General features: G+C 43.7%; 1 protein-coding gene and 1 long non-coding RNA gene across 2 annotated transcripts; one reads left to right on the forward strand and one right to left on the reverse strand.

Moving 5' to 3' along the window:
- Positions 1-232: 232 nt before the first annotated feature.
- On the reverse strand, positions 233-11,867 carry LOC127239376 (uncharacterized). Its single transcript, XR_007836115.1, has 3 exons — positions 11,717-11,867; positions 498-545; positions 233-401 (listed from the first exon to the last, which is right to left on the reverse strand). It is a non-coding gene; the product is annotated as an uncharacterized LOC127239376 (long non-coding RNA).
- Positions 11,868-12,829: 962 nt separating this feature from the next.
- LOC127239500 (uncharacterized) lies at positions 12,830-14,596 on the forward strand. The gene has a single exon (XM_051257692.1). It carries the CDS (start codon positions 13,400-13,402, stop codon positions 14,393-14,395), a length of 996 nt encoding a protein of 331 aa, XP_051113649.1. The 5' UTR covers positions 12,830-13,399; the 3' UTR covers positions 14,396-14,596.
- The last annotated feature ends 235 nt before the right edge of the window (positions 14,597-14,831 follow it).

Raw genomic sequence — 14,831 nt, forward strand, 5'->3', positions numbered from 1 at the left:
GATTGAACTGACTGAAGGGTACCATGAGGAAATCAAGGGAAATAGGTTTATTACTAAGGAAAGTCCTCAGGTCGGAAGGACCTCAGGTCGGTAGGTCCTCAAGACGGAAGGACCTCAAGTCGGAAGGTCTTCAGGTCGGTAGGTCCTCAAGACGGAAAGTCATTAGGACGGAAGGACCTCAGGTCGGTAGGTCCTCAAGGCGGAAAGACCTCAGGTCGGAAGGTCTTCAGGTCGGTAGGTCCTCAAGACGGAAAGTCATTAGGACGGAAGGACCTCAGGTCGGTAGGTCCTCAAGACGGAAGGACCTCAGGTCGGAAGGTCTTCAGGTCGGTAGGTCCTCAAGACGGAAAGTCATTAGGACGGAAGGACCTCAGGTCGGTAGGTCCTCAAGACGGAAGGACCTCAAGTCGGAAGGTTTTCAGGTCGGGAAGACCTCAAGGCGGAAAGACCTCAAGTCGGAAGGTTTTCAGGTCGGGAAGTCCTCAAGGCGGAAAGACCTCAAGTCGGAAGGTTTTCAGGTCGGGAGGTCCTCAAGACGGAAAGACCTCAAGTCGGAAGGTTTTCAGGTCGGGAGGTCCTCAAGTCGGAAGGCCCTCAGGTCGGGAAGTTCTCAGGTCGGAATGCTGCGGCAGAACCAACAAGTCAGATGGTTTGCAAGTCGGGAGGATTGGCGGTCGGACCCATACTATTGTAGATTGGCAGTCGGGCCAAAAGAGCGGAAGGTCTGTGGTCGGCTTAAAGAGTGAAATATAGGGATAATTCTGGTCTGCTGGGGACGCGTGTCAGCATGAGAAGGGTTGGAAGACGGTTGGGAAGGAGTCGTTGTAACCGTTCGGGTGACGGTTTTCGGTACGGTTTCCAGAGAATATTTAAAGGCTTGGATAATCATTTGACAAGGCATCTTCAATCAACTTCAACAAAGCAAAGTCAGATTTGGGGATCACCACTTTAAATTTCAGTCTTTTATTTTCCAGTTTATTTTCTGTACCATACAGTGTTTAGAGATTCCTAATCTCAGGCACTAATTAATCAAGTTTAAGGATATTTTCTATATCTTTGAATTTTACTTTATTTTTGTTGAAAAATTACATCAACAAATTGGCGACCACAGTGGGAGCAAGACAAAATTGCTCATTCCAATTCCGGCGATAATTTCATACGTCTAAGATCCGGCCGTATCATCGGAAGGGTCCATATGGCAGGTTCACAACCTCAATCATCTTCGGCACCGGTGGGAGAATCCGTTCCACCACCTATTGTGCCAAATGCCGGGGAAATCCCACAACCACCAACTGATTGGTGGTCTTATGTTCAACAAATGAACAACCAGCACACTTTGGTTATGCAAAACATGTTGCGTGAGCAACAAACGAACATGTTGCGTGAGCAACAGAGTCTGATGCAGAACATGATAGATCAAGCACTGTCAAGGGTTAGTCTTCAACCCACTCAAACTCCATCAGGAGTATCACCGTCCAGACTACAGACAAATTTCGCAGGGCCATCATTCGTGGATAGTACATTCCCAAGTGCCACTAATCCCAACCGAATGGATAGGGGAAAATCTCCTCTGACTTTTCCCAACACAGTTCCACTGGGACCAAGGGTTACCAATCCGCAGACGAACAATACAAGGGAGGACAGGCCTGAAGGATATATACATGATCCTATTCATATTCCTGTGCAGGATCCGTTCCATGTTCCTGATCATCAACGCTTTCATGTAGATCCTGATGAGCTTGCACATATATTAAGGGATCAGTATGGATTAACTCCTCAGATGGCTAACCGCCCTGCATATCAGAAACCTTTCCCAGAAAGAGTCATTAATGAACACCCTCTCCCAAGGAATTATCGACCACCCGATTTTCATGCATTCTCAGGGGAGGACGGATCTTCCACCATAGAACATGTTGGTCGGTTCACAGCACAATTGGGAGAAGTTGGTAATAACCCTTTTTATAAGTTGCAACTGTTTGGTTTATCTCTTACTAGAACCGCGTTTTCGTGGTTTGCAAGTCTGCCCCCTGGACAAATTCAGACGTGGGAAGGACTGGAGACGGCATTTCATGCTAGATTCTTCAATCCTTTACCGACTGTTTCTTTAACAGATTTACTGGAATTGAGGCAGTATCCAGAAGAATCTGCTTCACAATTTATAGAAAGGGTGCGATTGATGAAGGGACGATGTCCTACGGTAATCAGTGAGAAAGAGATGACCAATTTGGTGGTCCGGAATATGCATACTCGCTTAAGAAAGGCGCTCACTGCCCTGGATGTTGAGGATTTGGCAAGTCTTGCATCCAAGGCAGGACGTTTAGAATCTTTGTTTAGAGAGGAAGATCAGCATAACAGGCGTAATAGAGGCCAACATATGGCGAGTATGGGAACAGAAACATGTGACTTTGATTTTAATCAATCAGAAGAGATGGCAGCCGAAATCCTTTCTGGGAAACCTTATGTATGCCCTAAGTTGAAGCCAGTACTAGGATCTAAAGGAAAAGAGCAACCGACCTTTGATAGTTCGAAAGCTGATGAAATCTTTGACATCCTACTGACTGATGGGCAGATCCGTATTCCAAAGGGGCAAAGATTGGCCACTAAAGAAGAAATCAAAGGGAGACCATATTGTAAGTGGCATAATTCTTTCACACACAATACAAGTCAGTGTACTCATTTCAGGAAGGAAATTCAAAAGGCCATCAAGACGGGTCGGCTCAAATACATTACTCTAGGTGTAGATCAGCAACCATTTCCGAAAGTAACAACTGCAATGGTTGACATCCAACCAAGTTCGGAAACAAGGAAAAGTTCGGTCAATGATGGACAAACAGGGGAACGAACTCAGGCAAGCCCCGGAACAAAGAAAGGAGATCAGCCAAAAAGCAGCCGACCTGAAGAACGACTCAAAGTTTGTGAGAAACCAGTCGCTGAAAAATGGGACCATCCAGACGGTTCTTTTAACGTGGAGGTGAAAGAAAAGGTTTTAGTGCGTGACCATCCGACCAGAAAAACAGGGTCAGTCGGGAACAATTGGGCTCGAAATAAAAAGCCTTTACCAGTTGATATAGATCCTCGTTTCCCAGGTATGAATCGTACACAGATTCGCAATGCCAAATGCAGGTATGCTGCAAAGTATGGGAAACGAGTTCCTTCAGCAAAACAACTAACCGACGAACAAAAAGCAGCCGACCGTTTGGCAGGAGATCAGTCCATTCGGGTCTTTACAGAACAAACGACCAAAGAGCAGGGAGCAGCCATTCAGTCTCCAATTGGTCGGTCCAGTCGGGTCTGGTCAGGAAAGCAACCGAATGACGAATCAGGCGCTTCCGACCATACCAAAAGAAGTTCGTCGGGGCAAGGGAAAGGTAAAGGAATGGCAGATGAAATAATTAAAGGTTTTAGATGCCAACATTGTGAACGGATCAACATCAATCCATCTCTTGAAGATTTCCGTATAGAATCTTTGACGCTTCAACCTCAGAACAAGACGAAGGAAGAAATTCTAACTACAGAGGAAAGTTCAAGATCTGTTAAATCTCGTCTGGGACCACGAATCCCTTGTCGAATGACAGAGATTAATCAGATGAGAGACGAACCGATATGGGCGAGTCTGGTAGATGATACTATGGACGAACCATTATGGGCATTCTTGGCAGATGATGAATTAGAGGAAATAGGGTGGGCAAAGACTTCAGATTCTGAGCCTCAGCCGGAGCCACCTTCGATTGTGTTTCCTCCTATTCCAGAGGGTGCGATCTCCCATTTGAAACCTCTGTATGTTAATGCTCACATTTGTGGGAAACCAATCACAAAGGTTTTCGTGGATAATGGAGCAGTCTTTAATGTTATGCCATTGAAGACTCTCAAGAAGCTAGGGAAAGGAATTCATGATCTGTCTCCTGTGGAATTCGAAATGACAAGTTTTACAGGGCAGCCGACTAAGCCTGAAGGGATGATGGTTGCCACCATTGAAGTCGGACCAAAGAAGATTTCCACTGTTTTCTTTATTGTGGACGCAGATACTACATACTCTCTCTTGCTGGGAAGAGACTGGATTCATGCCTCTCAATGTGTGCCTTCAACCCTGCACCAACAATTAATGTTCTGGGAAGGAAATCAGGTCTTCAAAATGGAAGCGAATGACAACCCATTCGATGTATCAGAACAAGTTGAAGAGTCAGTGTTTTATTCCAGTCATTTGGCTCCGATGTCTCAGTTGTATATGGCCAGGGAGTACCCATACAAGGGTTATAAAGTCACTGGCCAGAACTCGATGTTCTATTAAAAGAACACCTTTATTGTATGGCTCATGATAAAGCCACACCCATTTCCATATAATTTGTTTGCAATGGATGATACAAGTTTAGAAGTATGTAGTTCTCTTATTAATAAGTTCTATTTAAAGCAGTTATTACATAAAGCAGAAAATAGTAAAGAGATTCTGGATGTTCACCTCCAAGAAGATGAACAATTTCGTTGGCCCGACTTATTAGAAAAAACAGAACCAACAGCTTCATCACAAGACCCATTATTGGAGTTTAATTTAGGAACCGAATTGGTTCCAAAAGTGATCAGGTTAAGTGGTTATTTGTCTAAAGAGCAACAAACAATGATGCTCGAAGTTATTAGAAACAACATTGATTGTCTAGCATGGGATTATTCAGAGATGCCTGGTTTGACAAGAAGTCTAATAGAGCATCGATTGCCTATCAAAGAAGGTTGTAAACCTTACAAACAACCCCCAAGGCGAATGAGCCCGGATCTAATGCCTCAAATCAAGGAAGAAATCCAAAAACTTCTCAAAGTGGGTTTTATTCAGCCTTGCCGTTATGCGGAGTGGCTGGCTAATATTGTGCCAGTGGTCAAGAAAAATGGTAAGATTAGGATATGCATCGACTTCAGGGATTTGAATCTAGCTACCCCTAAGGACGAATATGTGATGCCTATGGCCGACATGTTGATAGATGCAGCAACAGGGCATAAAATCCTTAGTCTGATGGATGGTTATGCAGGTTATAACCAAATATTCTTGGCAGAAGAAGACATTCCTAAGACAGCATTCAGGTGCCCGGGGGCTTTAGGTATTTATGAATGGACAGTTATGCCATTCGGGTTAAAGAATGCAGGGGCAACTTACCAAAGAGCCATGAATTCAATCTTTCATGATTTAATTGGCAGATCTATGGAAGTGTATATTGATGATGTTATTGTTAAATCTGCCAGTTTTGATGAACATTTGAGAAATCTTGAAGAGGCATTTGAAAGAATGAAGAAGTACAATTTGAAGATGAATCCAACCAAATGTGCTTTTGGAATATCAGCCGGGAGCTTTTTAGGATTTTTAGTTCATGAGAGAGGAATTGAAATCGATGCCAACAAGGCTAAAGCCATTCTTGATAGTCGGCCACCCAAGACGGTTAAAGAAATCCAAAGTCTTTTGGGTAAGGTGAACTATTTGAGGCGTTTCATTTCTAATGCTGCTGGCAAGGTCAGACCCATCACTAAATTGTTGAAAGCTGGAAAAAATGCTTTTGAATGGGGTCCCGATCAACAGATGGCTTTAGATGCTATCAAGCAGGCATTGGTTCACCCTCCAGTCTTGATGCCTCCTAAACAAGGTCGGCCACTCAAACTTTATTTGGCAAATACATATGAGGTGGTTAGCTGTTTATTGGCACAGGATGGTGATGACGGGAAGGAAAGGGCAATCTACTATCTCAGTAAAACCCTTACAGGACCAGAACTGAATTACACTATGCCAGAAAAAATGTGTTATTCATTGGTTTTCGCTTGTACTAAACTCGAGCATTATTTGCTGCCCAGAAGAATTGAAGTTATATCAAAGGTGGATCTCATCAAATTGATTTTACAGAGACCTACTATGAAGGGCAGACTCATGAAGTGGGCCATCAAATTGGCTCCTTTTGATCTTCAACATTCCCCTCTGAGGGCAATCAAGGGACAAGCAGTAGCCGACTTCTTAGCAGAATTCTCACAAGTCGGGTATTCTCTTTGTGATGGTGTCCGACCTTTTGGTTGTTCATTAAATCTGGATAATCTACAGGTCGGATGTGTGCCTTATGTAAGTACCAGAACATGGTTGATGTTCTTTGATGGTTCTACCTCTGGAAACAAGTCAGGAGCAGGGGTCTTTTTGCAAGGACCTGATGGTCAAAAGATCAATTTGCAACTACGATTGGAAGCCATGACCCATAATTCGGCAGAATATGAAGCTTTAATTTTGGGTTTGGAGGCTTTAATAGCCAGGAAGGTCCAGTCTGTAATCATAAGGGGGGATTCTCAATTAGTAGTCAACCAGGTAAACAATCAGTATGTTTGCAATTACCCTCATCTTCGCAGATATAGGGACATTGTGGGTCGGCTACTGACAAAAATCTCAGAAGTAATAATTGAGTTCATTCCGAGGAAAGAAAACCAACGTGCTGATGAATTGGCTCAAAGGGCCTGTAAAGGAATTCTGGAGGATATGTGGTCGGAGGTCAAGTCGGGCATAGAAGAAAGGACAGACCCAATATGTGACCGAACGGTCGGGCAAAAGGCTGTCAGACAGGAGCCCGACTGCGAAGTTACGGTCGGGCAAGAGGATATTGGACAGGAGCCCGACTACGAAGTTACGGTCGGGCAAGAGGATATTGGACAGGAGCCCGACTACGAAGTTACGGTCGGACAAGAGGATATTGGACAGGAGACTGCTTGCGAAGTTACGGTCGGGCAAGAGGCTATTGGACAGGAGACCGACTACGAAATTATGGTTGGGCAGGAGACTGTCGGACAGGAGCCCAACTGCGTAGTTACTGTCGGACAGGAGCCCGACGGATTAGTTACAGTCGGACATAAAGATACTAGTGAAACAGTGCCCGATTGGAGAACAGAGCTTATCACATATTTACAGAATCCAGGTGCAAGTGTTTCGATTGCGACACGATTGAAAGCTTTGCGTTTTCAATTGATAAATGGAATTTTGTATAAGAGATCATTTGAAGGTTTACTTTTGAAATGTTTGGGGTCTAAAGAAGCTCTAGAGGTGATGACAGAAGTACATGGTGGGATATGTGGAGCTCATCGGGCAGGTCTGAATATGAGATGGGCCATTCATCGTTTGGGTTTTTTCTGGCCAAAGATTTTTGAAGATTGCATACAATTTGCCAAGGGCTGCCAGGAATGTCAAAGACATGGAAACTTAAACCATTTGCCAGTAACCGAATTGCAATTCTTGGCAAAACCATGGCCTTTTAAATCATGGGCTATGGATATTATTGGTAAAATACATCCTGCTTCATCGAAACATCATTGTTTCATTTTGGTCGCAACTGACTACTTTACCAAATGGGTAGAAGCAGTTGCTTTGAAAAATGTGGATCAGAAAGAAGTGATAGACTTCGTTTTGAACCAAATTATTTACAGATATGGTATTCCTCAGTCTATAACAACCGACCAAGGCTTGGTCTTCACAGGGGAAAAGTTCTCTAGTTTCTTGGCAGAATTCGGTGTTCGTTTACATCATTCGTCACCTTATTATCCCCAAGCCAATGGACAGGCGGAAGCAGCAAATAAGATTATTGTTGGGATCATAAAGAAGATGGTGGAAGGGAACCCAAGAAAGTGGCATTTGTTATTGTCTCAAGCTTTATGGGCACATAGGAATACCAGAAATACGGCCACAGGGTTCTCACCTTACCAACTCACGTTTGGCCAAGATGCTGTTTTACCAGCCGAAATCCGAGTATCATCTGGCCGGACAGAATTTACTGATGGTGGTCTTACAGAAGAATACCAACAACTTATGATGCAACAGTTAAAAGATTTGGATGTTAACCGACTCCATGCAATAGGGCGAAGTGTGAAACAGAGTGAAATCAGAGCAAGGAGTTATGGAAAGAAAGTTCTTCACAGGACATTCCAAAAAGGAGACCTAGTCTGGAAGACCATTCTTCCTACATATAAGAAAACTGATCAATTGGGAAAGTGGTCACCGAATTGGGAAGGACCATACATTGTTCAAAAAGATATTGGAAATGGCGCGTTCATTATTGTAAATCACGAAGGTAGAAGAGTACATGATTGTATTAATGCTAAATATCTGAAGAGGTATTATCCTGCCTTTTCAGATAACAAAAATGCCTGAAACAAAATATTATTCAGAACCCGTTTATGGGGTTCGAACCTACTGGAAGGTTCATTTCTGTTAGTCATCGTGTAGTTGTGAGAAATTTTCTGCCTCTGAATCAGACTTTTCATCCCAGTGAGTGGATATTAGTTCTGGTTCTTCTTCAATAAGGTCTTCCAAATCTGGTCGGTACCTTTCCCATTGGCTTTGCATTTCATCTAAATCTTGATGGGTACGCGCTTGCATGTCTGTTATGGCTTGATGTTCACGATCAACAATGGTCCGTAATCTTGAGAAGACTTTTCGTTGATTGGAAAAGATGTTATCCCAACCAAGATCTGGAAGTATAGTTGCTGCGTGATTTTCTATCATTTCCATGTGGTGATGGAGATCAGGAATGCGGCTAAGGATGTCATGAAGAGGTTCATACCCCTCAATGACTTTTTCCATCAGGCGGATGACGCGATGAATGGTTCGTCTTCCTCGTTGGGAGAATCGGAATTTGAAGTCTAGTTGCTTGAGTATATGTAACAAGTCTTCTGCATGGCCTCCAATAGGGTGATTACCCACAAAGAAGGGTTGAAGAACACCCTGCCAGTTGTTTGATGGAACATAAGGTCGGTCATTCGCCATGTTTGTTAACACTTCAAGTGTTGTGATTTTCAAAATATGCCTTGGAATGTGTTTCTTAAAATGTGAGAAACAATGTTCTTTTAAAGAAGGAGTTTGTTTCTATTCCTACAACGTTGGAAATTGAAAGGTGATCCTTGTTTTGAGAGACGAAAGAAAAAATGGATTACTAAGTCAAACGTTGTTACAGAGGGGGAAATATTACAACAATGCCCCTAGGGCAGTTTTTATATGGGTCCATTTGATTTCATCCCTGGATAGCCTTCTGGTATTGGCAGCCGTCTGATATCTTATGATGAATTGGGATCGGGCTTGGGTTTTTAGCTCTTGATCCAATTCAGCCTCATTTTTGGTATACTTCTCAAGCAGACGCTGTTCATTGGTAATTTGCTTATCCAGGGTAGACTGTTCTTTCCTCAGCTCCCGCAATTCTGCCTCCTTTTTCTGAATAGCTTCATCAACTTGAGCTTTCGTGCTAAGGAGACCACCCAGCCTTCCAGTAGTCTGCTGAAGGGATTCTCGGGTCTTAGCCAAAGAATTCTCCAGCGTTGTTTGATCGAAGTCGGGCTGGGGGGTTTCGGCTGACAGGAGTCCAATGACTAGCACTTCAGTCTTGAGCTCTGTAAGTCTTTCCATCAGCCGATGCAGAATGGGGACGGCTGGCGATTCCGTTGGAGTGTAAAAAAGAAGGCCACCAACCGTCTGAATGAGTTTGTCCAATAAGTCGGATCTCAATTCTGACAGGGGATGGTTAATGGCCTCAGTGAATATGGTTCGGGCCTCCGCCGGAACCGGAACAGTCGATAGGACAGCTAAGTCCGAAGGCCCCTGCAAGTCCTACAATGTCAATAAGTATTCCAAAGGAGGTGCAACTTGGTTCAGATAAGATATGTGTTACCTCTGGGCGGACTGCTGTCAGTGAGGGGGGCAGCAATGAGGTCGGTCGAGTAGGGCAGACAGCTGGTATAATAGCAGCCGACTCGTCGGCTGCTGCGAATGGTCGCTGAGGTGCCGACCTGGGTCCCTATGGAACGTGGTATATAAAACAGTTAGTGTTTTCTGAGGGAAACATTGTGGCATGGATTGGTGTAATCTTACCAAATTTACAGAAGTCTCCGAAAAGGATGAGGAAACTTCTTCCATTTCTGGATGTTGGGCTGCCACAGGTGGTTCTTCTGCCTGCCATTCGATTGCTGGAGGTAGCGCCGCTGCTGGTTGGGCGGCTGCGTCTAGTGCCGCTGCAGCCGGGATCTCTGGGGCACCTTCGATTTCGAGATCAGCAGCATCAGGGATGTCGTTTTGAGGGTCAGCTTCGGCGAGGGCGGCTGGTTCTTCCTTTGACATGGATGAGTCTGATGCTATGTATGGCGGTCGACCCATCTGGGAAGTAGTTCCTTCGCTGTCAGAAGAGACCCCTGCTGCTGATCCGATGGGTGAAGGTGTCTGTGAAAAATCATGGAAATGTTGTTGATTGAATATATCAAGGTTGGTCATTAAAATCCTAAGTATTGCTGATAAGAGGACTTACTGGTTCTATAGGCAGTTCTTGTAAAGATTGCCTCCTGGTCGGGTGCCTGGCCCGACCACTCCTCGGTACGGGAGGAAGAGTTTGCCTCCTCGTCGGGTCCTCCGTCCGACTGCTCATTGGCAAAGTGAGAAGTGGAGTAGGGGTTTGGAGAGGAACTGCCTCAGTCGGGACCAAAGGTTGGTCGGCTGGGTTTGGCGTCGGTTGTGTGGTCGGTGCTGCCAAGGTCGGTTCTGGTGAATGATATGTGAAATCAAGGTTAAGATATAGTGAATTGGTTCACGGTTTTAAGAAAAATTACCTAGTCGGGGTCGGGCCCTTGCTGACGTCCTAGTAGTTCCAAGGTCCGCTTGAGCTTGCTGGTCGGCCCCAGAGGTCGGGGGTGTTTGCAGCTGGGAAGCTTTCCTTTTTCGTTTTGGAACACTAGATCCGGTCCCCGGGGCGGCTGTTTGTGGCTGGGTGCTAGTGTGTCTAGCCGCCCCTAGAACCAATCCTTGGGGTGGAAGGAGTATGTTCAGCAACCGACCCTCATCAGGGGAAATCAGGGGCCATACAACCGACCACCATTCATTGAAAGTATCTACAGTCTCAGGGTTGGAGCGGAAAGGAATATACGAATTGGAAATTATATACGTGGTGAGTTGGGAGATATAAGAAGGGATTGAATTCGGTAGGACTCGTCGGTCAGGGCTTTGAAAAATTATATGCGGACACGCGACGGGTCTAGGGATACCTTGGCAACAGCCGAACTGGCGCGCCATGAATATAATTTCGCCATGGTTAGAGTGTTTTGGGATTGTGATTCACAAAAGCTTGTATTGCGGAGAAGGAAGTTAATCAGGAGTGTTGCAGTAACTGGTGCAGTTGCTAAGGGAGTTTTTCAAGAGGGTGGTGATTTATGAACTTCCAAACATTGATTGTTAAATGGCGTTTGAAAGTCCCTTGGCGGCGGGCAAGTTGTTACGTACGAAATTTAGAATTAGGTTAAAAGCCCAAGGTAAAAAGAAGAATGGGCCTGGCAATAGAGTTGATTGAACTGACTGAAGGGTACCATGAGGAAATCAAGGGAAATAGGTTTATTACTAAGGAAAGTCCTCAGGTCGGAAGGACCTCAGGTCGGTAGGTCCTCAAGACGGAAGGACCTCAGGTCGGAAGGTCTTCAGGTCGGTAGGTCCTCAAGACGGAAAGTCATTAGGACGGAAGGACCTCAGGTCGGTAGGTCCTCAAGGCGGAAAGACCTCAGGTCGGAAGGTCTTCAGGTCGGTAGGTCCTCAAGACGGAAAGTCATTAGGACGGAAGGACCTCAGGTCGGTAGGTCCTCAAGACGGAAGGACCTCAGGTCGGAAGGTCTTCAGGTCGGTAGGTCCTCAAGACGGAAAGTCATTAGGACGGAAGGACCTCAGGTCGGTAGGTCCTCAAGACGGAAGGACCTCAAGTCGGAAGGTTTTCAGGTCGGGAAGACCTCAAGGCGGAAAGACCTCAAGTCGGAAGGTTTTCAGGTCGGGAAGTCCTCAAGGCGGAAAGACCTCAAGTCGGAAGGTTTTCAGGTCGGGAGGTCCTCAAGACGGAAAGACCTCAAGTCGGAAGGTTTTCAGGTCGGGAGGTCCTCAAGTCGGAAGGCCCTCAGGTCGGGAAGTTCTCAGGTCGGAATGCTGCGGCAGAACCAACAAGTCAGATGGTTTGCAAGTCGGGAGGATTGGCGGTCGGACCCATACTATTGTAGATTGGCAGTCGGGCCAAAAGAGCGGAAGGTCTGTGGTCGGCTCAAAGAGTGAAATATAGGGATAATTCTGGTCTGCTGGGGACGCGTGTCAGCATGAGAAGGGTTGGAAGACGGTTGGGAAGGAGTCGTTGTAACCGTTCGGGTGACGGTTTTCGGTACGGTTTCCAGAGAATATTTAAAGGCTTGGATAATCATTTGACAAGGCATCTTCAATCAACTTCAACAAAGCAAAGTCAAATTTGGGGATCACCACTTTAAATTTCAGTCTTTTATTTTCCAGTTTATTTTCTGTACCATACAGTGTTTAGAGATTCCTAATCTCAGGCACTAATTAATCAAGTTTAAGGATATTTTCTATATCTTTGAATTTTACTTTATTTTTGTTGAAATATTACATCAACAATTTGTTTAGTTAATAATAATAACAATATTTCTTACGTCACACTTAATTCGTTTATTCTTTTGTCTATTTCTTTAAAAATATTATTATATATTTAATTTTATTTTAAAATTTATAATCTATAATTTTATTTTTTTTATTAAATTATTTAATCATTTTAATTTTAATATATAATCATTTGTAATGCAGTTCTTAAAAGGTAGAGAATAATGTAATTGTTCTTAGTTTGAGTTAGGCGATGATTACATACATTGTTCTGTTTTGATATGTTCTGTTTAGGGCAACCCATGTGAGTGTGATGTGACGTAACCCCTCTTCCTCCCTCCACCCACACATTACATATACTGATATACATATATATATATACATACACACACATTACTTACACGTCACCCCTCCCTCCTCGTCGTCGTCACTTTGGCTGCCAGCAGTACGTCTGTAAAACAAAATTTGCCAAATCTCATAAATGCTTGCCTGCCTGCCTTTCACATATATTCCCATAAAAAAAAAAAAAATTAAAATTAAAATTCACTTCTTCCTTTCTTCAATCCGCCATTGAAAAACAGCTCAGGAGAATATAGGAATCTTTCATTTCCAGCGTTTCTCTCAGGCTATTCTTTTAACTTTTCCCCTTCTTCTTCTTCTTATTCTCTCTCCTTTTTGTTACAAAATATTTTATTAGTATTATTGAAAGGGTGGGGGTGGGGTGGAGTGGGGTGGGGTGTGAGTGAGTCTGTAGTGGTTTTGTGGTAAGAATGTGAAGAGTTTGGGGGGAAATTTGCCGCAGGATTTCAAGGGGAGATTAGATAGAGATGGGCCATGGCTGATAGCACTGTAGAAGAAGCAAAAACATCAAAAAGAAAAGAAAAGAAAAGAACTCAAAATATCTTGAATTTTTTCTTCCAATTTCAATTACAATTTCAATTCAATCAAATCAGATCCAGATGTGAGAGAATCTCGAAAAAGAAGGATTGAAAAGCCAAAGAAAAGATGGGATCTTTTAGTGGATTAGGGATAGGTTTAAGCTTTCTGTTTGGATGCATCTTGATGGGGCTAGTTGCAGAGCTTTACTATCTGCTATGGTGGAAGAAGAGAGTTGCTTACAGTAGCAGTAGCAGGGCCATGGAGGATCTATCATTTTTCCTCTGCTGGAAAAGGCCTCAGACTCAGAGCTCATTCAACAGTGCCAGCAGCAGCATGGAGCTAACAGGAGACACAGGAACAGCTCCACAGGAGGATTTGGAGATGGGAAGAAGGAGAAACAAAGAAATGATGAAGATGGAAATGGAGGGCTCGAAAGGGGGTTTGGGATTAGGGTTAGGGTTAGGGCATGAAGAAGAAGGGTCAATGGACACTGAATTGATGAGATTGCACAATTTGAGAGGACCTCCAAGATTCCTCTTCACAATCAAGGAGGAAAACAAGGAAGATTTGGATTCTGAAGATGGAAACAATAACAGATCAAGAAAAGGGTCAAGAACCAGCAGGAGCTTGAGTGACCTGGTTTTTGGTGTTAATGAAGATGAAGATGAAGATGATAATGGGACACCTTTTCTCACTCCTCTGCCATCTCCCACAGTCAAGGCTCCATTCTTGGACTGCTACAGCCATGGCAGTCATGGCTCATTCAATCCACTCTTTGAATCATCATCATCATCATCATCATCATCATTGTCATCATCATTGTCATCATCAGCCATGTCTGAGGCTGAGATCAACAGGCTGAGATCCTCACCCCCTCCAAAGTTCAAGTTCTTGAGAGATGCTGAGGAGAAATTGATCAAGAGGTTGTTGATGGTGGAAGCTCAGAAGAAAAGGGTAATTGATGGGGTCAATCTTCAAGTTCAAGATTCCTCCACCATTAAAGAAGATCACAAGGATGCCCCCCTCCCACCCCCACCCCCACCCCCACCCTCCTTGTTTAAAGTACTTCCATTGGATTCTTCTCCAATATTGCAAGAAACACAAAGGGTCTTCATCAATTAGTACTATTGCTCTTCTCATCTCCTGTTCTTGTTTCTTCTTACATATATAGCCCTTTCCCTTCCACCATTTTTTTTTTTTTTTATGTTCGTCAAGCCGGAGATATAATAATTCAGTTCATTGAATTCTAGGCATTTTTTTTAACCTCATAATATAATGTATCTATGTATTTAGAGATAGAGGAAACGAATTCCATTCATGTCATTTGATTTTACATAAACAGAGTCATAATTCTGATGTTGTTTGAAAAGTAGCATTGACAAGATTTAAATTTTAAAATTTGAATTTTGAATATTTTTTTGTTTTTGTTTTAAAGAACTAACAAACACAAAATGTTTTTAGTGTTGGCAATGTGACAAGTCTTCTTCCTTTGTTAGAAAATTGTCAAACATGTGCCCCTCCATATGAAAATGTCTATCCTAATTGGTCATTCTCATTA

This window comes from Andrographis paniculata, unplaced genomic scaffold (genome assembly GCF_009805555.1).
Source record: "Andrographis paniculata isolate CXL003 unplaced genomic scaffold, ASM980555v1 Contig77END, whole genome shotgun sequence".
In the NCBI taxonomy this organism is placed as follows: domain Eukaryota; kingdom Viridiplantae; phylum Streptophyta; class Magnoliopsida; order Lamiales; family Acanthaceae; genus Andrographis; species Andrographis paniculata.